Below are 27,581 nucleotides of genomic sequence, written 5' to 3'. Positions count from 1 at the left end.
TGCAACCCTAGTGTGGGCATGTCATGTGCCCAGAAGTCACAACGCAGTGCCGGATCTGTCACCAACCGACGCCAGCAGAGCCTGAGAGACCCCACTGTCTTGTAATGGGGGCTGTCGTTGAATAATGTTGCATGCTGCCCGATGCTCCCCATCAATCCATGATGGAGCCTACAATGAACGCAGACTTATTCTTCGCGCGCTCGTCCGTTTCCCTATTTAGGTCCACGACCCCAGACCTGCCAAATACCTTGTGTGTGCATTCCATACCTCCTCACTCCCATCAATGGAGAGGACTATTCTCATCTGCAGTGCAGAATAGGACGTGTTCTATAATTTGCATAGCGGGCGCAAAAAAATGTGTGCATGGCTCCATAGAAATGAATGGGTCGATGTGCCATTCACAAAAAAAAAACGCAGATGGCACAAGGCTTTGGTCTAACTTCTCTTTAAATGGGTTTTCTGGGATTTTGATACTGATGACCTATCTTCAGGATAGGTCATCAGTATCTGACTGTGGCGGTCCGACACGTGGGACCCCCCGCTGATCAGCTGTTTGAGAAGGCAGTAGTGCTCCTGTGAGCGCCGCAGACAGCGCCGGACATTGTATAGTGGCTGTGCTTGGTACAATGGGAGAAGACCTGCGCTCTCAAACAGCAGGTTGTCGGGGTTCCCCCACCGATCAGATACTGATTACCTCTCCTGAGGATCAAGTTTCAAACATGCCGAAAAGTTTTTGGGAATTGATTCCTCCCCGTTCACTCTGATTGTGCCTTCTTTTTTCAGATCAAGTTATACACGAAGCAAGGCACGCTGAAATACCAGACCGACTGCGCTCCTAATAACGGATACTTCATGATTCCTCTGTATGATAAGGTGGGTAACCAGTCATACCTGCGCATTGCTGCTTGTGTGTAGATGTCTCCACTCCTGATATGAGATCAGATGGGAGTTTGAAAGTAAAATGACACTTTCATTGTCGCCCACTTGCTCATTTTTATGGGGTGCTAGGGCCGCAGTCCTTTTGGCAATCATTGGTCTGAGAAGAGTGGGAGTGTTTGGTAAAACCCAGCGCAGTGCCGCTGTTGGTGCCATCACTGTGTATCCTTTCCCACGGATTCCTTTTTTTTTATGGACTTTAGGCCAGTTTTAGAAGACCTCTGCTTGGGAACGTGATTTTCCATCCTGCCCTTATGATGGGACCTCTGTCAGCACAATCCATCACAGTGGGCAGGGACACACAGCATTAGAGGTTACAAGAGCAGAGTCCAGGATGGGAAATCGCTCCCCCACACAGAGCGTGTTTCTCACAGTGAACTCACTCTGAAACTAGCCTTATACTTGGAGAAATGCTGGGATTTCCCTGTACCCCCATAAGTATTGCCTCACCCGGCTAGCACACAAAGAATACTAAAATGCGAGCGGTGCAGTTCGACTTAGCCAATTAGCAGTTACTTTGCACAGTGCCTGTCTTTGATGTGATTTCTGAAATGGACCTAATTATGGTTTTAATGTGTAGTGTCTCCTCACTAGCTGAAGATGGGCTCATAGACTTCCTGCCTCCTTGTGGTAGAGATCATGGGGGTCTCAGTGCTGTGACCGGCACCGATCAGAACTTTTAATGTATTACTGTCATGTGTCAGAAGCTTACCAAACGGTGCGCCCAGTCTTCATGAGACTCCCAAACGGTGCGCCCAGTCTTCATGAGACTCCCAAACGGTGCGCCCAGTCTTCATGAGACTCTCAAACGGTGCGCCCAGTCTTCATGAGACTCCCAAACGGTGCGCCCAGTCTTCATGAGACTCCCAAACGGTGCGCCCAGTCTTCATGAGACTCCCAAACGGTGCGCCCAGTCTTCATGAGACTCCCAAACGGTGCGCCCAGTCTTCATGAGACTCCCAAACGGTGCGCCCAGTCTTCATGAGACTCCCAAACGGTGCGCCCAGTCTTCATGAGACTCCCAAACGGTGCGCCCAGTCTTCATGAGACTCCCAAACGGTGCGCCCAGTCTTCATGAGACTCCCAAACGGTGCGCCCAGTCTTCATGAGACTCCCAAACGGTGGGCCCAGTCAAAAAAAAAATATCAATAAAAGAACTTGCCTCTCCTGCTCCGGATGGCACCGCCATTCAGGAGATCCAGCGCATTCTTTCTGCTGTGGTGCACTGTGACCTTACGTTGCACGACGTCAGGTCATATTGTGTGCTAATGCACAGTATGTCCTTAGGTTATAAGTTGTCAGTACACGGCGCAGCACCTGGGGAAGACCAGGGAGCGGTGAGTAATACCAGCGCTAGCAGTGCTACACTCACCGTTCCTACTGTACTCATGAGTTCTTCCATAATGGGAGCACTTGTTAGTATTCACTTTATATGATGCACTGTCATCCCCTCCCCCCCCCCTAACTTTTGGGGAGGAAAAAGGGTTTCTTATAGAGCGACAAATACGGTTTTTATACCATATCTCTTACAGCTGCCGGTACATTGTTCTTAGTGTTCTGGACATAAAGATATTGGTCCACATTTACGAATCCTATCTTAGACAACGTAAACTTAAACCAGGCGTCGCAAAATGTGCCAAACTTATCGCAGTCACTTGCGCTCTGCAGTACTGTCGATCTGGTGCATTTTATTCTGTTTTCACACCTAAACTCAGAAAATTTCAGGAATATCACGTCTGGAGGTTTACCGGAGTTTGCCTTTCACACATGTAGGGATCAGCCCGGAGATGTGCCGTGTTGGGCGTGTCCTCACTACGGAGGAAATGTTCAGGGTGCCTAGATATGAGGCGGGTATTTCAATACTGCCACTGTGATTTTGTGGAACATTTTATTGCTGTTTTTACACATGCGCTTACTCGGACAAAACCTGGGTTTAGTACTAGGAGTCTGGAGATTAAAGGTCTGGGTAAAGTCCAGGACGGATATTGTGGATGTTTTGCGTTTCCGTGTAAACTCCAGAAAATGTCTAAGTGTGAATGGGGCTTTAGTTGGTTTACTGAAGACCATTATTTTGGCCAAAGACTACCGCTGGTTGGTAATAATTCTGACGACAACTTGACAAAGCCAAATCCCCTGTCTACACCCTTTTAAAAAGTCGGCGCCACCATTTTTGTGAGACGAATCAGCACTACCTTTGTCTAAATGGATGCGCCAAAAAGATGGCGCAACTGACGCCAGTGTAAATGTGTGCCACTCATTGCCTTTGCTGGCCGACCATGTAGGGACTGCTGGATGGGCTCATCGTTCTCTCTCCTGACCCCTCCATACACATGCATGCTTGGCTCGACATATGCACAGGAGTATCAAATGCCGTAATACTTCACGCGGTGAAATTCTTACCCTCGCTCGTTTCCTTCATTGTGTAATCGCACGATACCCTGAAGTAAGAAAATGTCTCATTTGAAGCCTTGTAGTTTGGACGGTAGTGGCCGGTCCTGCATGCGTGTTTATTACGTGTGTGTTTTTTGTTTGTTTTTTTTTTCCTCCCATTTTATACCCCATTTGTGTTTTGATGGAGGAGCTGATAAATCACATTGCGATGATACAAATATATCCGGAGTAACCGGTTGTGCCGCCCTCATCTGCTCTCTCTGTCTTGGGTCTGTGCCAAAGCCCGCTGCTGGAAACGTCTGCCTTTTGTCTGTCGTAATCGCCATTGTTTTGTCCTCTTGCAGGGGGATTTTGTGCTGAAGATTGAGCCGCCCCTAGGGTGGAGTTTTGGTAAGTTGCTGTAATAACTATGTTCATGTCCCTGTGGCATTGCTTGTGTACATAGTTCCCATTCCCTGGTTTCCCCTATTTGCATTCGTTAGATGTAATCAGTAAATCCCTGGACACCGCCATTAAATGCAGCTATGTTGTTAAAGGAGCGCGGCGACACGTTCAGCGCTGCATCTCATTTCAAAAATATATGTAAAATATGTTCGTCTACAGTATATAGTGCATGAGAGAAAATACCGGTTATTCTGCATCTATTATTCCTGTATTTTATATTTCATTGGTGCATGTAAAAATGGAGCCATTTTATAACTGTAAAAATAGCAATTTCTTAAATATCCCATGACTGTTAAAAATGAAAAAATAAAAATCAGACATAATATAGTACATGATGATAATTTCTTTCTTGGGCTACTTTCACACCTGCGTTTAGGTGCGGATCCGTCTGGTATCTGCACAGACGGATCCGTACCTATAAATGCAAACGCTGGTATCCATTCAGTACGGATCCGTCTGCATAACTTAGTCAAAAAAAGTCTAAGTGTAAGCAAAACGGATCCGTCCTGACTTTACATTGAAAGTCAATGGGGGACGGATCCGTTTACAATTGCACCAATATCCGTTTGGCTCCGCACCGCCAGGCGGACACCAAAACGCTGCAAGCAGAGTTTTGGTGTCCGCCTTCAGAGTGGAATGGAGGCGGAACGGAGCCAAACGGGTGCATTCTGAACGAATCCTTATCCATTCAGAATGCATTGGGGCTAAACTGATCCGTTTGGGGCCGCTTGTGAGAGCCTTGAAACGGATCTTACAGGTGGACCCAGAAACGCTAGTGTGAAAGTAGCCTAACAAAGCTAGAACCAGCCCTGCACCTCACCTGGGTCCAGAGATCTCCACATTCATTGCTCTGCTAGATTTATATCAAGCTGACAGCTCAAGGGGAGTGTCCTTTCTGCTGCAGCTCAGGGGGGCGTGTCCATGCTCTGCCTATCACAGCTCAAGGGGCATTTGAAGGATGAAACTGAGCATGTGCGGCCATCTCAGTGAGCAGGACAAAGAAATAAGGAAACAAAAAAACTGCAGGTGGCGCTATACAGATACAGTGTATTAAATAACTCTGTTACAAAAGGGTTCAGATCCAGGTGCTGGCTTGAAAACTGAAGAATATTTTTCGTGGGACAACTCCTTTAACCACCTCCGGACCGCCTAACGCAGGATCGCGTTCCGGAGGTGGCAGCCCTGCGCAGAGTCACGCATATATGCGTCATCTCGCGATGGGCGAGATTTCCTGTGAACGCGCGCACACAGGCGCGCGCGCTCACAGGAACGGAAGGTAAGAGAGTTGATCTCCAGCCTGCCAGCGGCGATCGTTCGCTGGCAGGCTGGAGATGTGTTTTTTTTAACCCCTAACAGGTATATTAGACGCTGTTTTGATAACAGCGTCTAATATACCTGCTACCTGGTCCTCTGGTGGTCCCATTTGTTTGGATCGACCACCAGAGGACACAGGTAGCTCAGTAAAGTCCCACCAAGCACCACTACACTACACTACACCCCCCCCCCCGTCACTTATTAACCCCTTATTAGCCCCTGATCACCCCTGATCACCCCATATAGACTCCCTGATCACCCCCCTGTCATTGATTACCCCCCTGTCATTGATCACCCCCCTGTAAAGCTCCATTCAGATGTCCGCATGATTTTTACGGATGCACTGATAGATGGATCCGATCCGCAAAACGCATCCGGACGTCTGAATGAAGCCTTACAGGGGCATGATCAATGGCTGTGGTGATCACCCCATATAGACTCCCTGATCACCCCCCCTGTAAAGCTCCATTCAGATGTCCGCATGATTTTTACGGATGCACTGATAGATGGATCGGATCCGCAAAACGCATCCAGACGTCTGAATGAAGCCTTACAGGGGCGTGATCAATGACTGTGGTGATCACCCCATATAGACTCCCTGATCACCCCCCTGTCATTGATTACCCCCCTGTAAAGCTCCATTCAGATGTCCGCATGATTTTTACGGATGCACTGATAGATGGATCGGATCCGCAAAACGCATACGGACGTCTGAATGAAGCCTTACAGGGGCGTGATCAATGACTGTGGTGATCACCCCATATAGACTGCCTGATCACCCCCCTGTCATTGATCAACCCCCTGTCATTGATCAACCCCCTGTCATTGATCACCCCCCCTGTCATTGATCACCCCCCTGTAAGGCTCCATTCAGACATTTTTTTGGCCCAAGTTAGCGGAATTATTATTTTTTTTTCTTTCAAAGTCTCATATTCCACTAACTTGTGTCAAAAAATAAAATCTCACATGAACTCACCATACCCCTCACGGAAACCAAATGCGTAAAAATTTTTAGACATTTATATTCCAGACTTCTTCTCACGCTTTAGGGCCCCTAGAATGCCAGGGCAGTATAAATACCCCACATGTGACCCCATTTCGGAAAGAAGACACCCCCAGGTATTCCGTGAGGGGCATATTGAGTCCATGAAAGATTGAAATTTTTGTCCCAAGTTAGCGGAACGGGAGACTTTGTGAGAAAAAAATTAAAAATATCAATTTCCGCTAACTTGTGCCAAAAAAAATAAATTTCTATGAACTCGCCATGCCCCTCATTGAATACCTTGGGGTGTCTTCTTTCCAAAATGGGGTCACATGTGGGGTATTTATACTGCCCTGGCATTCTAGGGGCCCCAAAGCGTGAGAAGAAGTCTGGTATCCAAATATCTAAAAATGCCCTCCTAAAAGGAATTTGGGCACCTTTGCGCATCTAGGCTGCAAAAAAGTGTCACACATCTGGTATCGCCGTACTCAGGAGAAGTTGGGGAATGTGTTTTGGGGTGTCATTTTACATATACCCATGCTGGGTGAGATAAATATCTTGGTCAAATGCCAACTTTGTATAAAAAAATGGGAAAAGTTGTCTTTTGCCAAGATATTTCTCTCACCCAGCAAGGGTATATGTAAAATGACACCCCAAAACACATTCCCCAACTTCTCCTGAATACGGCGATACCACATGTGTGACACTTTTTTGCAGCCTAGGTGGGCAAAGGGGCCCATATTCCAAAGAGCACCTTTAGGATTTCACAGGTCATTTACCTACTTACCACACATTAGGGCCCCTGGAAAATGCCAGGGCAGTATAACTACCCCACAAGTGACCCCATTTTGGAAAGAAGACACCCCAAGGTATTCCGTGAGGGGCATGGCGAGTTCCTAGAATTTTTTATTTTTTGTCACAAGTTAGTGGAAAATGCAGATTTATTTATTTATTTTTTTTTTTTTTTTCATACAAAGTCTCATATTCCACTAACTTGTGACAAAAAATAAAAACTTCCATGAACTCACTATGCCCATCAGCGAATACCTTGGGGTCTCTTCTTTCCAAAATGGGGTCACTTGTGGGGTAGTTATACTGCCCTGGCATTCTAGGGGCCCAAATGTGTGGTAAGGAGTTTGAAATCAAATTCTGTAAAAAATGACCTGTGAAATCCGAAAGGTGCTCTTTGGAATATGGGCCCCTTTGCCCACCTAGGCTGCAAAAAAGTGTCACACATCTGGTATCTCCGTACTCAGGAGAAGGTGGGGAATGTGTTTTGGGGTGTCATTTTACATATACCCCTGCTGGGTAAGAGAAATATCTTGGCAAAAGACAACTTTTCCCATTTTTTTATACAAAGTTGGCATTTGACCAAGATATTTATCTCACCCAGCATGGGTATATGTAAAAAGACACCCCAAAACACATTCCCCACCTTCTCCTGAGTACGGAGATACCAGATGTGTGACACTTTTTTGCAGCCTAGGTGGGCAAAGGGGCCCATATTCCAAAGAGCACCTTTCGGATTTCACAGGTCATTTTTTACAGAATTTGATTTCAAACTCCTTACCACACATTTGGGCCCCTAGAATGCCAGGGCAGTATAACTACCCCACAAGTGACCCCATTTTGGAAAGAAGAGACCCCAAGGTATTTGCTGATGGGCATAGTGAGTTCATAGAACTTTTTATTTTTTGTCACAAGTTAGTGGAATATGAGACTTTGTAAGAAAAAAAAAAAAAAATCATCATTTTCCGCTAACTTGTGACAAAAAATAAAAAGTTCTATGAACTCACTATGCCCATCAGCGAATACCTTAGGGTGTGTACTTTCCGAAATGGGGTCATTTGTGGGGTGTTTGTACTGTCTGGCCATTGTAGAACCTCAGGAAACATGACAGGTGCTCAGAGTCAGAGCTGCTTCAAAAAGCGGAAATTCACATTTTTGTACCATAGTTTGTAAACGCTATAACTTTTACCCAAACCATTTTTTTTTTTTACCCAAACATTTTTTTTTTATCAAAGACATGTAGAACAATAAATTTAGAGCAAAATTTATATATGGATCTCGTTTTTTTTGCAAAATTTGACAACTGAAAGTGAAAAATGTCATTTTTTTGCAAAAAAATCGTTAAATTTCGATTAATAACAAAAAAAGTAAAAATGTCAGCAGCAATGAAATACCACCAAATGAAAGCTCTATTAGTGAGAAGAAAAGGAGGTAAAATTCATTTGGGTGGTAAGTTGCATGACCGAGCAATAAACGGTGAAAGTAGTGTAGTGCAGAAGTGTAAAAAGTGGCCTGGTCTTTCAGGGTGTTTAAGCACTGGGGGCTGAGGTGGTTAAAGGTCTTCTGTCACCCCACTAAACTCTTTTTTTTTTTTTTTTTTTGTGTACTTATAATCCCTATCCTGCCATATTGCCATACATTATGTTGTTAATAATTTTCGTTCAGTAGATTTAGCAAAAAACTTACTTTTATGATATGCTAATTACCTTTCTACCAGCAAGTAGGGCGTCTACTTGCTGGTAGCAGCCGCAGAAAACCGCCCCCTCCTTCTGTTGAATGACAGGGCCAGCCACGATCTCCTCCTCCGGCCAGCCCTGTCAGCATTTCAAAAATCGCGCGCCTGTGTTGATTCGGCGCAGGCGCTCTGAGATAAGGAGGCTCGCCTCCGATGACGTCACTGAAAGAGAAGACGTCATCGGCGCAGGCGCACTGAGGGAGTGCTGAGGAGGCGAGCCTCCTTATCTCAGAGCGCCTGCGCCGAATCAACACAGGGGCGCGATTTTTGAAATGCTGACAGGGCTGGCCGGAGGAGGAGATCGTGGCTGGCCCTGTCAATCAACAGAAGGAGGGGGCGGTTTTCTGCGGCTGCTACCAGCAAGTAGACGCCCTACTTGCTGGTAGAAAGGTAATTAGCATATCATAAAAGTAGGTTTTTTGCTAAATCTACTGAACGAAAATTATTAATAACATAATGTATGGCAATATGGCAGGATAGGGATTATAAGTACACAAAAAAAAAAAAATTAGTTTAGTGGGGTGACAGAAGCCCTTTAAAGGATACGTCATTAATATAAGATTGGCGGGGGTCTGACTCCCGGGACCCCTGCTGATCAGCTGTACAAATAGGCTGCGGCGCTCCGTGAATAGTGTTGAGCGAACTTGTGTTTTAAGTTCGGCGTCTAAAGTTCGGGTTATCGAAGAATCGCGTTATGGATTCTGCTACCACGGAGCATAACGGAATTTAGAATCCATAACGCGATTCTTCGATAGCCCGAACTTTAGACACCGAACTTAAAACACAAGTTCGCTCAAGACTATCCGTGAACACTTGCGCCAGCTCCTAGGCCATGTGACGTCACGGTCATCGGTCACATGGCCTAGGAGCAGCTCAGCCCTGTTTAAATTAATGGGGCTGAGCTGCAATACAAAGCACAGCTGCTATACTATGTACGGCGCGGTGCTTGGTGAGCTGCGAGGAGGTTGTTTCAAACAGCTGAAGAAACTGTGGTTTCAACCATCTCGTCTGTGTCTGTCTTTAAAGACGACCTGTCACCAAAAAATACAATGTAATCTGACAGCACCATGTTCTAGAGCAGGAGGAGCTGAGCAGATTGATACACAGTTCTATGGGAAAAGATTCAGTAAAACCTGTAATTTATACAGTTATATCTGTGCCTTTTTCTACCCCCTGTGAAGAGCTATCGGTACAGGAGGGAGGGGTTATCAGTGACTGACAGCTCTCTATACACACAATGTTATTGATCAGTAATAACCCCTCCCTCCGGTACCGATAGCTGTTCACAGGAGGTGGAAAAGGCACAGATATAACTGTGTAAATTACAGGTTTTACTGAATCTTTTCCTACAGCAATTTATACAGTTATATCTGTGCCTTTCCACCTCCTGTGAACAGCTATCGGTACCGGAGGGAGGGGTTATCACTGATCAATAACATTGTGTGTATAGAGAGCTGTCAGTCACTGATAACTCCTCCCTCCTGTACCGATAGCTCTTCACAGGGGGTAGAAAAAGCAAAGATATAACTAGGGGTGCACCGAAATTCCGGCGGCCGAAAATGCACCTAATCCACTTCGGCCGATATTGTTACATATCGGCCGAAAATATGGGGTGTGGGATTTGTCACCCACCATCTGCGGGCGGGCGCCGGGCGGGCGGTTTACTTTGTCACTGCATCTTTATTTTACCTTACAATCGTGACGCTCCAGTAACTAACAACTCTGCAGGCAGAGCGGAGGCCGGCGTAACGTCACTTACTCACGTGACGCGCCTGCTCCGCCTCCTTTATTCATAAAGTGGGCAGAGCAGGTGCGTCACGTGAGTAAGTGACTTTACGCCGCCCTCCGCTCTGCCTGCAGAGTTGTTACTGGAGCGTCACGATTGTAAGGTAAAATAAAGATGCAGTGAGTGATGCTGTGAGCAGCAGGGCCGGGGCTGTTATGGGTAGGGGGATCGGTCTATGGCACTGTTATGGGGAGGGGGGGATCTGTGCACTGTTATGGGGAAAGGGATCTGTGCACTGTTATGGGGAAAGGGATCTGTGCACTGTTATGCCCATAACAGTGCACATATCCCCTTTCCATAACAGTGCACAGATCCCCCTCTCCATAACAGCGCCACCCACAGATCCCCCTCTCCATAACAGCGCCACCCACAGATCCCCCTCTCCATAACAGCGCCACCCACAGATCCCCCTCTCCATAACAGCGCCACCCACAGATCCCCCTCTCCATAACAGCGCCACCCACAGATCCCCCTCTCCATAACAGCGCCACCCACAGATCCCCCTCTCCATAACAGCGCCACCCACAGATCCCCCTCTCCATAACAGCGCCACCCACAGATCCCCCTCTCCATAACAGCGCCACCCACAGATCCCCCTCTCCATAACAGCGCCACCCACAGATCCCCCTCTCCATAACAGCGCCACCCACAGATCCCCCTCTCCATAACAGCGCCACCCACAGATCCCCCTCTCCATAACAGCGCCACCCACAGATCCCCCTCTCCATAACAGCGCCACCCACAGATGAATTTCATTCATGAAAAAGAATTATTAATAAAATCATTAAAAAAAAAAGTATTTTAAAAGTATTTGGGCAAAAAGGCGGTTTCGGTTTTCGGTTTTCGGTCAAGGGCATCCTGAATTTTCGGTTTCGGTTTCGGACCAGAATTTTCATTTCGGTGCACCCCTAGATATAACTGTATAAATTACAGGTTTTACTGAATCTTTTCCCATAAAACTATATATCGATCTGCTCAGCTCCTCCTGCTCTATAACATGCTGCCTGCAGATTGATTGTACTTTTTGATGTCCGGTCCTCTTTAAGCCCAGTGGTAGAAGTAGTTTTTTTCATGTTTTCTTTCTTATTTGCAGAGCCAACCAGCGTCCCGCTTCACGTGGATGGAGTGAACGACATCTGTACAAAAGGGGAAGATGTCAATTTTGTATTTACTGGCTTTTCAGTCAGTGGGAAGGTATGGAAAATATTGCTTGTTTTAATGGTGAAGGCTGATGTGGGGTCACTGCTGGTATCGCCTGCTTTCTTCTGTAAATGCTCAGATTTTTGTATGTGTGTGTGTGTATATATATGTGTGTGTGTGTATATATATATATATATAATTTTTTTTTAAGATTACCCATTCAAATCTGAATAAATTATTTCCAGGTGCTTAGCCGGAACCAGAATGTGGGTCCAGGTGGAGTTCATGTCGCCATGCGAAGAGCAGGGACTGGAGGCAGCTTTCAGACAACGGTTACTCAACCTGGCGGGAAGTAAGTTGGTCATAAAATAAAGTAAATGTGAATAAGGTCACATTGCAAGTTGTCACAGCCATGACCCGACAGTCACAAGAAATCCAAACCTGCTGGGTTTCTTGCAGCTGTCGGTTCGCATCAGTTTGCAAGTTGAAACACGACCCTGTTCACATCTGTTATGTTGCCGTGTACAGAAACATCATGACGCTGCGTTCTGTGTGATGTCGCAGCCCGGCCTGAAAGGGCGATCAGGTTCTGAAACCTCTTTTTCAAATACTCCCATTATGTATTACTGAGTTTAGGAGTATGGGGGTTGTGTTATCTCAGACATTGGCATATTGCTAGGTTTGGTGTTACCATAGGTGGGACGTGCTCCTATCTCCAGAACAGGACCCCCTGAAGTGAGCGGAGAGCAGCCTTGCATGAGCAACTCCCCTCCGTTTCTATGGGAGGTCTGAAAAAAGCCAAACAAGGGCGCCCGTCTGTTTCCGGCTGTCCCATAAGTGAGGCCTCTTCTAAAGATGGGTGCGGGTCTCAGAGGTGGGATCCTAGCAATATGCCATTAACGTCCCAGATGACAAAACCTCATGCACATGAACGTATTTTCTTTCCGTGTCTGTTCCGTTTTTTTTTTGCAGACCTTATGCGGAACCATTTCAATGGGTCCGCAAAAAAAGGGAAGTTACTCCGTGTGCATTCTGTTTCAGTATTTCCGTACCGCAAAAAAATAGAACGTGTCCTATTATTGTCCGCATTACGGACCAGGATAGGACTGTTCTATTAGGGGCCAGTACTCCCATAGAAGTGGGTTGAGAGAGCTACGCATGCACAGTGATTCCAGGTTGGGAATTTGGGAAACTCCTGTCCTGGAGTTAGATGTGGGGCTGCCCCTTTGATAGAGGGTAAAGATCCCATGTTTATTACTCTCTTAATGAAATGAACACTTGCTGTTGTGTTCCCCCAGGGGGGGGTCTCCACAAAAGGGTTACTTCGCCTGACAAAAACATTGGTGGATCAGTAGGCTGATTTGCCATTAGGAATGCGAATAGAAAGTGGAGCAGCCAATCAGACTCCAGCTCTTATTTTTTTTTTCAAGGCCTTTTTGAAAATGAAAGACTCATTTGGGTTGGTTGTAATGGGTTTCTACTCCACTTGCACTGGAGTTGCTGGGTATTCACATAGGCTCGCTGTAGACTCAGCAGGATCTGTAGGAGAAATGTTCGATATGCCGGCTGCGGGAACATAACTGCGTGACAAGAAAGCGTAGTAGCTTCATTACGCACACGGTGACACACCCTGAACGGTCGTCATTCAAATCACGTTAGCATATTTCCTTCTTACAGACTGTTATATTTGTTCTTTTTTTTAAGGTTTTCCTTCAATAAAGTGCTTCCAGGAGATTATGAGATCATTGCATCCCACCCCACTTGGACCTTAAAAGAGGTATGTCCATGCATTACATGTATGTCAGCACGTAGCAGCCGCTGCGGGGCAAGTGTATGGCTGCCCATGGCTTCTCTGCAAATAACAACTGGTCATCGGTGGGCAGGGAAGCCGAACTTCCACTCTGCCTTAAGATGGCCATACATGTCCATACTTGGCTGAGCTGAGCACATGGGGTCTTTCATACTATCGGCTCAGCCGAGCATGCATGTATAGTGAATGAGGAGAGGGGAGAAAGCCCGTGGCAGCGAATCATCTTCCTGTGAACAAAAGGTTTGGGAATTGAAATCCAACATGCCCGATCCTTTTCTCCTCCCGACATCATGTCGTGAGGCCCCATGCATATTAGAGGGTCGGCCAAACCTGTTGAAATCGGTGGGTTAGAGATCTATTGTGTATGGCCAGCTGTAATCTTATATGAAATGATGTCCCATCTTGAGCATAGGCCATCACTTGTACAGTCCTGGACAACCCCTTTAATTGTAGTTGATTTCTTTATTTCAGGCAGCAGCAATGGTACAAGTGAAAAATTCCAATGCCCAAATATCAAGCCCACTTGTTGTCGCTGGCTATGATGTGTCTGGTGCCGTTCGTAGCGATGGCGAACCAATGAAAGGCGTCATGTTTCTGCTGTTCTCATCATCTATCAGCCGAGAGGTAAAGTCACCTTGATGGTTCTTGACCATTTATTTGCGTCATCTCTCATCTGTGGGTTAAAGGGCTATTCCAGTTATAACATGTTAGAACTATCACATCGGTGGTGGTCCTGAAATGGATGGGGCGTCTGGTTGAAAAATACGCTCCATTCATTTCTACGGGAGCCCCTGATATAGCGGTAGGACCCCCACCAATCTGATATCTATCCTCTATCCATAGGATAAGGGATAACTAACGTGTTATAACCTGAATACCCCTTTAAGGAGCATCTGTCACCAAACTATACTGTAATCTGTGATATTACTGTCCTGAATTCTATCTTTCCTAAAAAATGTCAGTTACCCCTTACCCCCCCCAAAACCTGCGTCTTGGAAGCTGCTTTGTCAGTGTCTTGGAGCACACAAGCACCATTTAAAGAGGACATGTCTGTTTGGAAATAATTGTGCTCCCATAAAGCAGTTCTGGGGCATCCTTTCTTAGAACTCTGTGTTGTGCTGTTCCTCTGTTATTCCTTTTTATAAATAAATAAATGAATGAATAAATGGGAAACTGGATGTGACTAGTGGTGGGCCTGTCTCTACACGGTCTGATGCCCAATGAGGGCTGACTCTGTAGGAGCACACCCCTTTGGCAAAAAGAACGGTACCAACCATTTGTCCATTTATTCATAAATTTCCTGGAGGAATAACAGAGCAGCAGCACAAGAAAAGACGCTCGGGAATAATTTTATGGGAAGTAAAGCAGAAGTGTCAGAAGAGCCGACGGGTCCGCTTTCTAGGGCTCGTCCTGTCACCAGTCGTCTTAAAGTGACAGGTCGCCTCTTTTACTCCTACTTTGTTGACAAGCTGTACTTCTCGCTGCAGGATATTTTAGGCTGCAATCTGTCACCCGTTGAGGGCTTTCAGGAAAAAGAGGAGTCCGTTTCATACCTGTGTCACGCCACCTCTAAAGACGATGGATCCTTTACTTTCTTGTCACTGCCAAGCGGGGATTACAGCGTGGTAAGTGAGGAAAGTGTCTCTTCCTATCTGATGAAACATCTGCTGTCACATACAGACTAGACGGTTAATCTCCTCTTAGTGGAGGGGGCCATTAGCTAACTCCATCAACAAAGGCTCTCGCTCATTACGTTAATCTGTTCTCTTTCTACTAATGCCCAGCTCCGCCAGCCATACACGGGATCGCTCGTCCAGTCGATCACCGCAACATGCCAGACTGGACTGACTATACATTTATACATACGGGAATCTCCTTTTGAGCTGACCAATTAAAAAGAGGTGTCAAATAACAAATGTTCAGATGTGCCAGGTTATAGGATTAATCAGACCACGTGCCCACTGTTGGGCATCCTGAACTAAAATTGCTGTGCGTCTGATTTGGATCTGTCACAGCCTCCAAAAAAAAAAAAAAGTCGGACTGCCAGTACTCGCCACTAGAGGGAGCGCTGTTCTGCCTAAAGGGCTTCTCCTGTAATTATGCCATTTTACCATGTGCCAGCAGCCTGCCCAACTAACGCCTCTGCTGTCTCCATCTTCTGATCCCTGCAGTGTTTTCTTCCTGTGCTGCAAGGTCATGGTGACGAGCTCCGCTGCAGCCAATAACTGGCTTTAGCAGTGAGGGCCTGCTTGTGGCCACATCACCGCTGAAGCCAGTCATTGGCTGCAGCAGTAAAATAGAAAATTGCGGCACACGGCTCTTCGTTTGCAATTGAAGGCATTTTATGTATATCGCATCACATAGAATTTATGATCCAGTAATATCTCTGAAGCGCAATTGGTTATGGGTATTAGATTATGTGACCGGACGTTTCGGCCTGTCAAGGCCTTCCTCGGCGGTCTATTATCTTCCTGTGGCTTCAATGCGGTCTCTGCGCTGGATCACAGTGTCTGTGTGCGAAAAATGGATTTTTTGTACTCACCGTAAAATCCTTTTCTCGTAGTAGGCATTGGGGGACACAGCACCATGGGTATATGCCCAGCTGCCACTAGGAGGCTGACACTAGAAACAAAAAAGTGTTGGCTCCGCCCAGGTGGGCTATACCCCTCTGCAAGAGCCGAGATACACCAGTCGGTACAAAAGCAGTAGGAACGCCATACACCTGAACAAACAGAAAACTGAACGCCAACAAGTCTTCAACTGGGGAAACCCAACGACCACAAATCGCCGGGACCACAACAAGAAGAAACTCAGTAAGAAAATGGGAGGGATCTGTGTCCCCCAATGCCTACTACGAGAAAAGGATTTTACGGTGAGTACAAAAAATCCATTTTTCTCGTGCATGGCATTGGGGGACACAGCACCATGGGACGTCCCAAAGCAGTCCCTGAGGGAGGGAAGAACAACGCCATGTCGCCAATCTAAAGCACAGCTGCTTGCAGAACCTTGCGCCCCAGGCTAGCGTCAGCGGAAGCCAGGGAATGAATGTGATAAAACTTAGAGAAAGTGTGAACTGACGCCCAGGTGGCGGCCCGGCAGACCTGGGAAGCAGATGCCTGATGACGCACCGCCCAGGAAGCCCCAACTGCCCTAGTCGAATGAGCGGTCAACCTGGAAGGGGGAGCACGGCCCTTTGCGATATAGGCCTCCTTGACAGCCGACCGAACCCAGCGAGAGATGGTGGCCTTGGAGGCAGGCAAACCCCTACGAGGACCCGCCGGGACCACGAAAAGGGAATCCGAACGACGGAAAGGTTCCGTGAGGCGAAGGTACAGGCGAAGGGCCCGAACAACGTCAAGGCAATGGAGGGATTTCTCCCTAGGGTGAGAAGGATTAGGGCAGAAAGAGGGAAGGACGATCTCTTCATTGATATGAAACGAGGAGACCACCTTTGGAAGGAAAGAGGGAACGGGACGCAGCACCACCTTGTCCTGATGGAAAACCAGGAAAGGCGAACGGCAAGAAAGCGCCGCCAGTTCGGAAACCCGGCGGATGGAGGTGACTGCCACTAAGAAGGCCACCTTGAACGAGACAAACGACAGAGATATCTCTGCCAAAGGCTCGAAGGGAGAAGACTGAAGGGCGCCAAGGACGAGATTCAGGTCCCACGGCTCCACTGGAAAACGAAAGGGGGGGGCTCGACGAGCGACACCCTGCAGGAAAGTCCTAACCTGAGCCCGCGAGGCCACAGGACGTTGGAAAAGGACTGAGAGGGCCGAAATCTGTCCTCTGAGAGAAGCCAGGCGAAGACCCTTCTCAAAACCGGCCTGAAGGAAGGCCAGAACGTTAGGGACGGAGAAATGAAGAGGGCGGAAGCGCCCAGACTCGCACCAGGCAAAATACGCTCTCCAGGTCCGGTAGTAAATACGGGCTGACTGGGGTTTGCGAGCGTGAAGCATCGTCTGAATGACAGAATCCGAGAGGCCACGGGACTTCAAAACCGCGGTCTCAACGGCCACGCCGTCAAACGAAGCTGAAGTAAATTCGGGTGGTACAGAGGACCCTGAGAAAGGAGATCGTGGCGCAGAGGAAGTCGCCACGGAGCGTCGGCGAGCAGAAACACTAGATCTGCGTACCACGCCCTGCGGGGCCAATCTGGAGCCACCAGGATTGCCGAAACCCGGGCTGCCTTGAGACGCTTGAGCACTCTGGGCAGGAGGGGAATGGGGGGGAACAGGTACAGAAGGTTGAACTGAGACCAAGGCAGAACTAGGGCGTCTACCGCGAAAGCCTGAGGGTCTCTGGACCGCGCGACATAGCGCGGAATCCTGTGGTTGAGACGTGACGCGAAAAGATCCACGTCCGGAGTTCCCCATCGGTGACAAAGTTGGAGGAACACCTCTGGGTGAAGAGACCATTCGCCCGGGTCGACTAGCTGACGACTGAGGAAGTCTGCCGCCCAGTTGTCGACCCCGGGAATGTGCACCGCGGAGAGGACGGGAACGTGGTTTTCCGCCCAGCGCAGGATATGGGAGGCTTCCTGCAAGGCCATCACGCTCCTGGTGCCCCCTTGGTGGTTCAGATAAGCCACGGCGGTGGAATTGTCTGTTTGAACCCGGACCGGGAGACCGCGAAGACGTGGGGTCCAGTGAGACAGTGCCAGGAAAATTGCCCTGAGCTCGAGTACATTTATCTGCAGGGAGGACTCCTGAGCAGACCAAAGACCCTGGACTGTGAGAGAGTCGAGGACAGCTCCCCAACCCGAGAGGCTGGCGTCCGTCGTGATCACCCGCCAACTGGGGGGAAGAAAAGAACGGCCCAGGGACACCGTCCGAGGAAGCAGCCACCAGGAGAGGTCCTGGCGAAGCTGGAGAGGGAGACGAACCAGGCGATCGAGACCTGCCTGGGACTTGTCCCACCTGGATAGGAGAAACAACTGAAGGTCCCGGGAGTGGAATTGGGAATAGGGAATGGCTTCGAAGGAAGCCACCATCCTCCCCAGGACGCGCATACACGTCCTGATAGTCAAGGTGGACGGACCGCGGAGAAGAGTCACCCCCGCCTGAAGGGAGGCAATCTTCTCTGGGGGGAGAAACACCCGCCCGAGGCGAGTGTCGAAAATCATGCCCAGGAAAGGCATCCTCTGGCATGGGACGAGGGAGGACTTGGAGTGGTTGATGAGCCACCCGAACTGAGCAAGAGCTGAGAGGGTGATGTGCAGGCTGGACAGGTTGTCCTCCAACGACGGGGCCCGAATCAGAAGGTCGTCCAGGTAAGGTACCAAAGCGACCCCCCTGGTACGTAGAAGGGCCATGAGAGGCGCCAACACCTTGGTGAAGACCCTCGGAGCAGAGGCCAGGCCGAAGGGCAGGGCTACGAATTGGAAATGAAGAGAACCTACCGCGAAGCGAAGGAACCTTTGGTGGGAGAGGGCAATGGGTACGTGGAGATAGGCGTCCTGAATGTCGATGGACGACAGGAACTCGTCCGACTCCAAGGAGGCGATCACCGACCGGAGGGATTCCATACGAAAGTGGCGGACCCGGACAAAGTGATTCAGCGCCTTCAGGTCCAGGATAGGACGGAGCGAACCGTCCTTCTTGGGAACCGTGAACAGATTCGAATAGAACCCCCGAAAACGTTCTGATTCTGGAACCGGAACGATGACCCCTAGAGAGCGAAGGGAACGAATGGCCTGAAAAAAACCTTCTGCCCTGGAGGGGGACCTGGGGGGCGACGTCAGGAAGAACCGTCCCGGCGGAAGATCGGAAAACTCGATCCTGTATCCGGAGGAGACTACCTCCAGAACCCAAGCGTCTTCTACGCTTGCTCGCCAGCCGTCCTGAAAGGCGAGCAGACGCCCTCCCACCTTGACAGAGTCATGCGGAAGGAGGTTTAGTGGACTGAGGGCGAGCAGGTTTGGACTTGGCATGCCAGGAGGGCTTGGCCTTAAAGGAAGGCCTGGAGGACTTCTTGTCAGTTCGGGCAGCGGGGGCCCGAAAGGACCGAAAGGACTGCGCCCGAGAGGACGACCCAGGAAAGCGACGGCGGCGAGGCTGATTCTGGGGAAGAAGAGAGCTCTTACCGCCAGTGGCCTCCGAAATGAGCTCCTCCAAACGCTTCCCAAAGAGCTTCCCACCGAGAAAGGGAAGGGAAATCAGAGCCTTCTTGGAGGCGGAATCTGCCGCCCAAGAACGAAGCCAGATGGTGCGGCGAATGGCCACAGAGTTAGCGGCCGCACGGCCGGATCGGCGGGCCGATTCCATAGAGGCATCGCAAAGAAATTTGGACGCCTGGTAAATTTGAGAGGCAAGCACTGCCAGTTCCCCTTGATCAGAGTCTGGGGGTAAGGCGCGAACAAGCTGTTTTGCCCAGATAGCGCAGGCCTTAGCCACCCAGGAGGCGGCAAACGCAGGGCGGATGGCGGCACCCGCTGCGACGAAAACAGACTTGGCCAAAGAGTCGACCCGTTTGTCAGCGGGATCCGACAAGGAAGCCGCGTCAGCCAGGGGAAGGGTAGTAGCCTTCGCCAGGCGAGCAACCTGAGGGTCCACCTGAGGAGGAACCGTCCAGGTGTTGACAGACTCCTCAGAAAAGGGATAGGGGACGTCAGAGGCCCTGGTAAGATGAAGGCGCCGATCAGGATGACGCCACTCCTTAGCCAGAAGCGCGTCCAGATCCTCGTGATTCGGGAAGACCACAGTGGAACGTCTAGCCCGGCGGAAGGACACCGACTCCAGGGAGGAGGAGGAGGGAACGTCCTGCACATGGAGCGCGTCACGGACGGCTTTGATGAGGTCCTGAATGGCCGCAGACATCGCCGAGAACCGCTCTGATTCAGAATCAGAAGCGGAGGAGTCCCCTGGAACGGCGGAAGCGGCTGAAGAAGAAATTTCGCCCGACTCAGACCTAACCGGGGAGTGATCCGGGGTAGCTGAGGAAGAATGGGACCCGGCCGAGGCGGTGCGAGGTCGATTGCTGGACCTTGTACCAGAGCGGGAACGGACTTCCCCGGCGGGGGGGTCCCTGCCCGAGGCGGCCGCAATCTGAGCGGGCAAGCGGTCCAAGGACTGCGCTAGGGATTGGGAGAGGCTGGCAAGGTTACCTATAGCCTGGGATAGGGTAGCAGCCCATTCCGGAAGGACCGACAAGGAGGAGGCCACAGGGGCGGACTGGGTGGGCCCGGGGGGAAGGCACTGCACACAGAGAGAGGAAGACTGACCACATGGGAACTTCCTACTACACACAGAACAGGCGTAATGAGTAGAAATGGTGGCAGGGGGAGTGGGGGCCCGACCAGAAGAAGACATGAGGGCGGTATGGAGGAGCCTGCAAAGCAAAAAAGAAGAGTCAGCCAGAGGCTGCCTACCAGACCCAAGGTGCTGTGTCCCACAGAAGCACGTCCAGAGAGACGAGTCGCAGGAGAAGCTGCAGGCAGGACAGGAGCCGGTAGTAGAGGAAGCCACACCCCCCCAGCAGCCCGCGCTGGGGTAAGAAAAAGCGCGCCTCCCAGGGCGCCACCCACAGAGGGGAGGGAGAGGCGAAAAACCCGGGAAGGCAGGAGGCGGAGCGGAGCTCCGCCCCACGTGACCTGCGGCCTAGGCTGAAGAAAAGCCGGGGCCTAAAGTAGAAAAAACTGCCGGAAACGGACGCCCGCGATCGCGGTAACGCCCGGAGGCAGCAGCAGGAGCGGAGAAGCAGCGCCGAGTCCCCGGCGGGGTGCGGGGGCCCGGAAGGCCAGGTAGGAGCAGGGGAAAACCCGTAAGTACGGGAAGGAGCCGAAAAAACAGAACCGGCCGTCTTAAAGGGCCAGACCCTAGAAACGAGGGTGCCCCAAAAGGTTTTGCCCCACGCAGAAAAGAACCCCAGGCAAGCGTGCAGTGCCCCCTAAGTTGGAGGAACTCCTCCGGACCCAGGTGCTAGGCTAAAAAGGGGGCCAGGACACAAGGAGACACAGGGTGGAGGGGGAGGGGGAGACACTGCCATACTCACCTTCTGACGTTTTCAGGCGCAGCAATGACCACCCCCTCGGCGGACTCAACACGGGAGCCGTGGGTCCGCCGGAATTCCTCTGCGGAAGCAGATAAGTGGGGACTAGGTGGCTGCCGGGTACCTGAGTACGCGCCCGCAGGGGGGCAACTAAAGTGGAACACGATGGAGCCACCCCTGCATCAGGAAGAACCTGTAGAAAAAAAGAGAAAAAATAGAACAAAATAAAAAATAAATTCAGCAGGATGACCTGCAAGACAGGTCATGTCTGCCTCCTACGGACACTAGAACTAGACTGGTGTATCTCGGCTCTTGCAGAGGGGTATAGCCCACCTGGGCGGAGCCAACACTTTTTTGTTTCTAGTGTCAGCCTCCTAGTGGCAGCTGGGCATATACCCATGGTGCTGTGTCCCCCAATGCCATGCACGAGAAATAAGAAACCACATTGAAGCCACAGGAAGATAATAGACCACCGAGGAAGGCCTTGACAAGCCGAAACATCCGGTCACATAATCTAATACCCATAATCAATTGCGCTTCAGAGATATTACTGGATCATGAAATCTATGTGATGCGATATGAATAAAATGCCTTAAATTGCAAATGAAGAGCCGTGTGAGCAATTTTCTATTTTACTTACTACGACTGACAAGTCCTTGCTGGCACTGGCAACTACGGTGTGCGGTGCTCTACCTTTAAGACATTGGCTGCAGCAGAGCCTGTGACCCTGCCCATGAGGTGCCAGAAGGAAACAGTGCAAGGACTGGAAGATGGAGGCGAGGCAACACAGAGGGCCGGAGCGGCAGGGATCAGGTATGTATGAATCGTTAGCTTAGTCAGGCAGGCTGCTGGCACTTGGTAAAATTGTGTTATTACCGGAGGACCTCTTAAAAAGGAGTTGGCCACTGCCGTTCACTAGAACAGGGGTCCCTAGCCCCAGTTATAGAGGCGTTTGAATGGAGCTTTGGTCATTACCATCTGTGGGACTGACTGAGATTGCGGAGTACTGCACTCATCTATCTGTGGTAGTCCCATAAACGTGAACTGAGCGGGGAATACACATCGTTCCATTCACACATGAGGCTGTAGGGCCCCCAATCTCGTGATTGTTGGGCATCCAAGCGGCCGATCCACCAGCTGTTAATAGGTGTCCGCTATGGATCTGCAAAAAACGCTTCCGTTACAATAATACAACCGTATGCATCCGTCATGAACGCATCCGGTTGTATTATGTCTTCTATAGCCAAGACGGATCCGTCATGAACTCCATTAAAAGTGAATGGGGGACGGATGTGTCAGAGAAAACGGAGGACGTCTCGCTCCGCATCCCAGGTAGCGTTTTGGTGTCCGCCTCCAGAGCGGAATGGTGACTGAACGGAGGCAAACTGATGCATTCTGAACGGACACTGATCCGTTTTGGACCCCTTTGTGAGATCCCTGAACGGATCTCACAAATGGAAAGCCAAAACGCCAGTGTGAAAGTAGCCTAATGCAGTCGTGTGTTGTGTAGATGGGATACGTGTGTGTTGTGCATGTTCCAGAGTCAGCCATGCCATTACCTTTCATGGACTCTATTTGAATGTTCTTTTCATGCATGCACTTTTAACCCCTTCCTGCATTTTTATTTTTCTAGATCCCATTTTACAGGGGGGAGAGGATTACATTTGACGTTGCACCATCCAGGATGGATTTCACTGTAGAACACGACAGCCTTAAGTTACAGGTAGAATAACAATCTATATTAGCACATACGTCTGGTTTATTTCGTCCTCTTACAGCGGCTGTCCCTAATATAATTATTACAGTGTTGCTCCAACTTATGCAGTAAGTCACCAAACTTCTGACATCCAAAGAACTGTAGATGCCTCTACCTATATGTGTCTCCTAAAGCTCCCTTTTGCCTAATTTAACCCTTCATTAAAGCATCTCCTTATAAATAGAAGCAGTTCCATAGGCCCCAATTCACCCAATTTCTCTGCAGTTTTGTGCACTATTTTTATACAGAAGCATCTAGTAACAAAGTAAATCGTATATGGCCTGTGGGTGACAGATGCAGTTGTATTGGCTATACAGTAGCATCCACCGAAGGTATGGAGCAGGAAAACCCTCCCAAATGTGCACCTCTGATGGACACAGCAAACGCGTGCAGAATATGTTGCCATCAGAGGTCTTACATGGTGGCCATTCAAATGAATGACCGAGCAGCTGTCCTCAGTGGTGACCCACACAGGAACCCTCCTCCCCATGGGATATCCATATGCCAAGTGGAAAGGGTTAATCATTTTGAGAGAAATCTTAAGGATTGGAAATCAACAGTATAACGGGACTTGAGCAGGGGTAAATACTTTTTCATATAGTTGTAGTTTACGTGCGTCTTTCTGGAGGACCGCCACTCTTAAGAGTATGTCCATTTAATGTTTTCTGACTGTTTCAGGGTTAATAGCCTTTGGCTGTATTGTGTAGTATGCAATTTAGCAAAGTAACTCTTTCTTTAAGGGGTTTGATGACCTTGTCCTCGGGGATCTGACAACGAGCACCTCCACCGATTAGTTGTTTCGGGTTGTCACAGCGCCAGAAGCTAGGCAGTGTGGCGAGCCTCCTGCTTCCACCCCTTAGGCCCCTTTCAGACGAGCGAGTGTCTTGCTGCGGACTTGCAGCGAGGCATCCGGCCTGAATTTCCAGCACTGCCTGAGTCACATAGCATTATATCAATTTAGCTGACAATGACTTAATGCTTTCAGTGTTATCCAATTCATTCCAGAACTGTAAGGGTTACATAGCATCATAAATCGCTATAATGCTATGTGACCCCGGCAGTGCTGGAAGTTCAGGCCGGGTGCTCGTCTAAAAGGGGCCTTAGAGTGTTGGTCCCCCTGTGCAGCTGATCGATGGGTGTGCTGGGTTTCGGATCACCGCCAATCTGATATTGACCTATCCATAATTATCTGTAGCCTGGAGAACCCAAACTTTTGTGCACCCTTAGTATTGAGTGAGTATTTAGACATCGGTGTAACCTTTATGACAGGGATGCTCCACCTGCGGCCCTCCAGCTGTTGTAAAACTACAACTCCCACCATGCCCTTCTGTAGGCTGTCTGGGAATGATGGTAGTTGTAGTTTCTCGCCCATATTCCTTGGGGGACACAGGAAACCATGGGTATAGCTCTGCTCCCTAGGAGGCGTGACACTAAGTGAAAGCTGTAAGCCCCTCCTCCATCAGCTATACCCTTCAGCCTGGAGAAGAGACTGCCAGTTTTTGCTTAGTGTCCAAGGAGGCAAGACACCCCCTGCTTAGGCAGGGTTGTTTTCCTATGATTTTTTATTTTTGCGTTATTTGTTGTTTTTAATTCGATTTTTTTCTACCTACAGGGACAACAGAGGCGCATTAGACCCCTCTGTTTCTCCCGGGGTTGAGTTGCGCCAGTGCCGGTAATTCCGCACTGCCGCCTCCCCCACAGAAGACAAGGTGGACCAGGGCAGCCTCGCTCCCCTGCGTCCCGCCAGCTCAGGGTCGTCCGCACGCCAAGTCCCTCCCCCGGCTTCCTGCCACTGCGGTGCCAGGAGCTGAAGGGGCGACCCCCGCTGGATGGACTGAGGGCGAAGACAGCGTATGGTGAGAGTGGCTGCTCCAGCCTCCCCTTCCTCCCTCCCACCGCTGCTACAGGCCTCCTGGGCTCCCATGGCCACTGCTACATCCCCCTTGGCCACTGCTACATGGCCACTGCTACATCGTGCGTCCACCCCCCCCCCCCCCCCCCGGGCATATCGGGACCGTTACCGGCAGGGGAGTTTATCTGGGCAAGTCCTTGGCAGGGACGCTGCCTTCAGGGGACGGCTGCAGGAAAAAAGCAAGCCGTCTGCCACATCCAGGCGCGGCGGGGGCCGCTTACTTGGCGTGAACGGCGCCATTTCAGGCCGGCACTTCATCATCCTTGGGGGTTAAAATCATTTTGCCGCGCGCGGCTCTGCTTCTTCTTCAGCGCGGCAGAGGGGGGGCGGAGCTTCCTACATGCGCTCCGCTACTTCCGGTTTCATCGGGCTCCACTTCTCAGTGCTGCGTGGAATCCTTTCTGCCGTGCGATCCTGAAGCCATTCATCTCCGTGCTGCTGCCTCTCCTCCACAGCCTCCTCAGTCTGTTCCCCTTACCGCTGCCACTTGCATCATCCGGGTCTGGTAGGACTGTTAACCCCCTCCGTGCCACCACTTTTCTTGGGGTCTCCCACTTTAAGTGCAACATCTTTTTTTCCACCATGTCAGACCCTTCTGCAGCCGCCAAGCCTTGGTACCATGCCTGTACCGCTTGTAGGGAACCCTTTCCCCGGGGGCAGTCTGATCCGCACTGTACTGCATGCCGAGCTCCACCGCAGCCTCAGTCGCCCGCTGTGTCGCTCCCTGCTGCCTCTGACCCGCCTGACTGGGCTAGATCCCTGTCCCAGGCCGTGGAAAGCCTCACTCATGTCGTGGGCCGCCTAATAGACAGGCCACCTACCCCGCAGGACGCCTCTCTGACTGTCGCGCCCTCCGGGTCCACTGCTTCTGCCGCTGCAGGGGGTTCACTCTCTCTTAGTGACCCCTACCGAGCTAGGCACTCTCAGAAGCGTATTAGAGTAGAGCGAGCCTCCTCCTCTGAGGCCTCACTCTCCCCGCCACGCGTGCGCACCCAGACGAGCCTCTCCTCTCCAAAGGATTCGCTCTCTGAAGGTGAATTGGCGGTTTCAGATTTGGAAATGGACTCGGCCCTGCCGTCCAAGCTAGCCTCAGCGATGGGTCAGCTCATCTCTGATATTCGTGACACCTTTAAGGTGCAGGATGATCCCCCTAGCTCTGACGCAGCTAGCGTCTCCTTTATCAGACCCAGGCAGGCCTCAAAAGTCTTTCCAATCCACTCTGATTTCTCCTCTGTGGTGTCTAAGGCTTGGGCTCGCCCGGACGCCCGTTTTGTCAGCCCCAAGAAGCTGGACATTTGCTATCCTTTCCAGCCGATGTCGTGGCCACATGGTCTTCCCCACCCAAGGTGGACCCCCCTGTGGCCCGGCTGTCAAAGAACACTGCCATCCCTGTTCCCGACGGGTCCTCTCTTCAGTCAGCGGAGGACCGTCGCATGGAGACCCTTTCCAAGGGCATTTTTGCTGCCTCCGGTTCTGCTCTCAGACCGGTTTTTGCCTCTGCTTGGGCAGGGAAAGCAATCTCTGCTTGGGGTGCGCAGCTGGAACAGGAGTTGGACTCGGACGTCCCCATCCAGGACCTACGTTCCTTGGCCCAGCTTATTATTCGGGCCGGGAATTTTGTTTGTGAGGCCTCCCTTGATGCGGGAGCCCTTATTGCACGCTCCTCCGCCCTGGCAGTTTCCGTCAGGAGGGAGCTCTGGCTGAAGGTTTGGAAAGCGGACGCTGCCTCCAAACGTTCCTTGGCGGGGCTACCGTTTGCGGGTTCCCGCCTTTTCGGGGTCCGCCTAGACGAACTTATTTCGGAGGCCACGGGTGGTAAAAGCACCCATCTTCCTCAACCCCAAGCAAGGGGCGCCCCCCGCGGACGCCCTGGTGCGTCTCGTTTTCGGTCCTCCCGCAGGGCCTCTGGGGCTCCCACCACAGCTGCCGCTTCGGCTCCTCCCCAGGACAAGCGTAGGAAGCCGTTTTTTCGGGCCCAGCCCTCCTGGCGCAAGCCGCAGGCTGCCCGCACACCCGCAGCAAAGCAGTCCTCTGCCTGAAGGCGCGCCCCCACCCACCCGGGTGGGGGGCCGGCTCCTCCTTTTCAGGGACGTCTGGATGGCTCACGTCTCCGACGCCTGGGCCCTCGAAATTGTGTCCTCCGGATACAAAATCGAATTTGCATCCTTCCCTCCAGATCGGTTCTTTCGCTCCCGCCCGCCGCGGGACCCGCAAAGCGCGGCTGCGTTCTCCGCGGCCGTTCAAGCCTTACTGGACAGGGGGGTGATTACCCCCGTTCCTCTAGAGGAAAGGTTCCAAGGGTTCTATTCGAACCTCTTTGTAGTTCCCAAGAAGGGAGGTTCGGTGCGGCCCATTTTGGACCTCAAAAAGCTCAACCGTTTTCTCCTCCTTTGACGCTTTCGGGTGGAGTCCCTCCGTTCCGCGGTGGCTTCCCTGGAGCAGGGAGATTTCATGTCTTCCATCGATATACAGGATGCCTACCTCCATGTTCCGGTAGCCCGGTGTCACCATCGCTTCCTCCGATTCGCCGTGGGGGACCTCCACTTCCAGTTTGTCGCCCTTCCCTTTGGGCTGGCAACTGCCCCCCGGGTGTTCAC

The 27,581-nt window shown here is 50.6% G+C and overlaps 1 protein-coding gene across 1 annotated transcript in view; it reads left to right on the top strand.

The window, feature by feature from the left end:
* LOC121007531 (nodal modulator 3-like) overlaps window positions 1-27,581 on the top strand; it is a 102,342-nt gene that overhangs the window by 13,333 nt on the left and 61,428 nt on the right. The window contains 8 exon segments of the mRNA XM_040439519.1: window positions 784-873; window positions 3,672-3,717; window positions 11,471-11,571; window positions 11,763-11,869; window positions 13,222-13,294; window positions 13,799-13,951; window positions 14,815-14,952; window positions 22,950-23,039. Coding sequence (XP_040295453.1) covers window positions 784-873; window positions 3,672-3,717; window positions 11,471-11,571; window positions 11,763-11,869; window positions 13,222-13,294; window positions 13,799-13,951; window positions 14,815-14,952; window positions 22,950-23,039 — 798 coding nt within the window.

The sequence above is a fragment of the Bufo bufo genome, chromosome 7 (genome assembly GCF_905171765.1).
Source record: "Bufo bufo chromosome 7, aBufBuf1.1, whole genome shotgun sequence".
NCBI classification, from domain to species: domain Eukaryota; kingdom Metazoa; phylum Chordata; class Amphibia; order Anura; family Bufonidae; genus Bufo; species Bufo bufo.
This window is presented reverse-complemented; position numbering and strand designations above follow the sequence as displayed.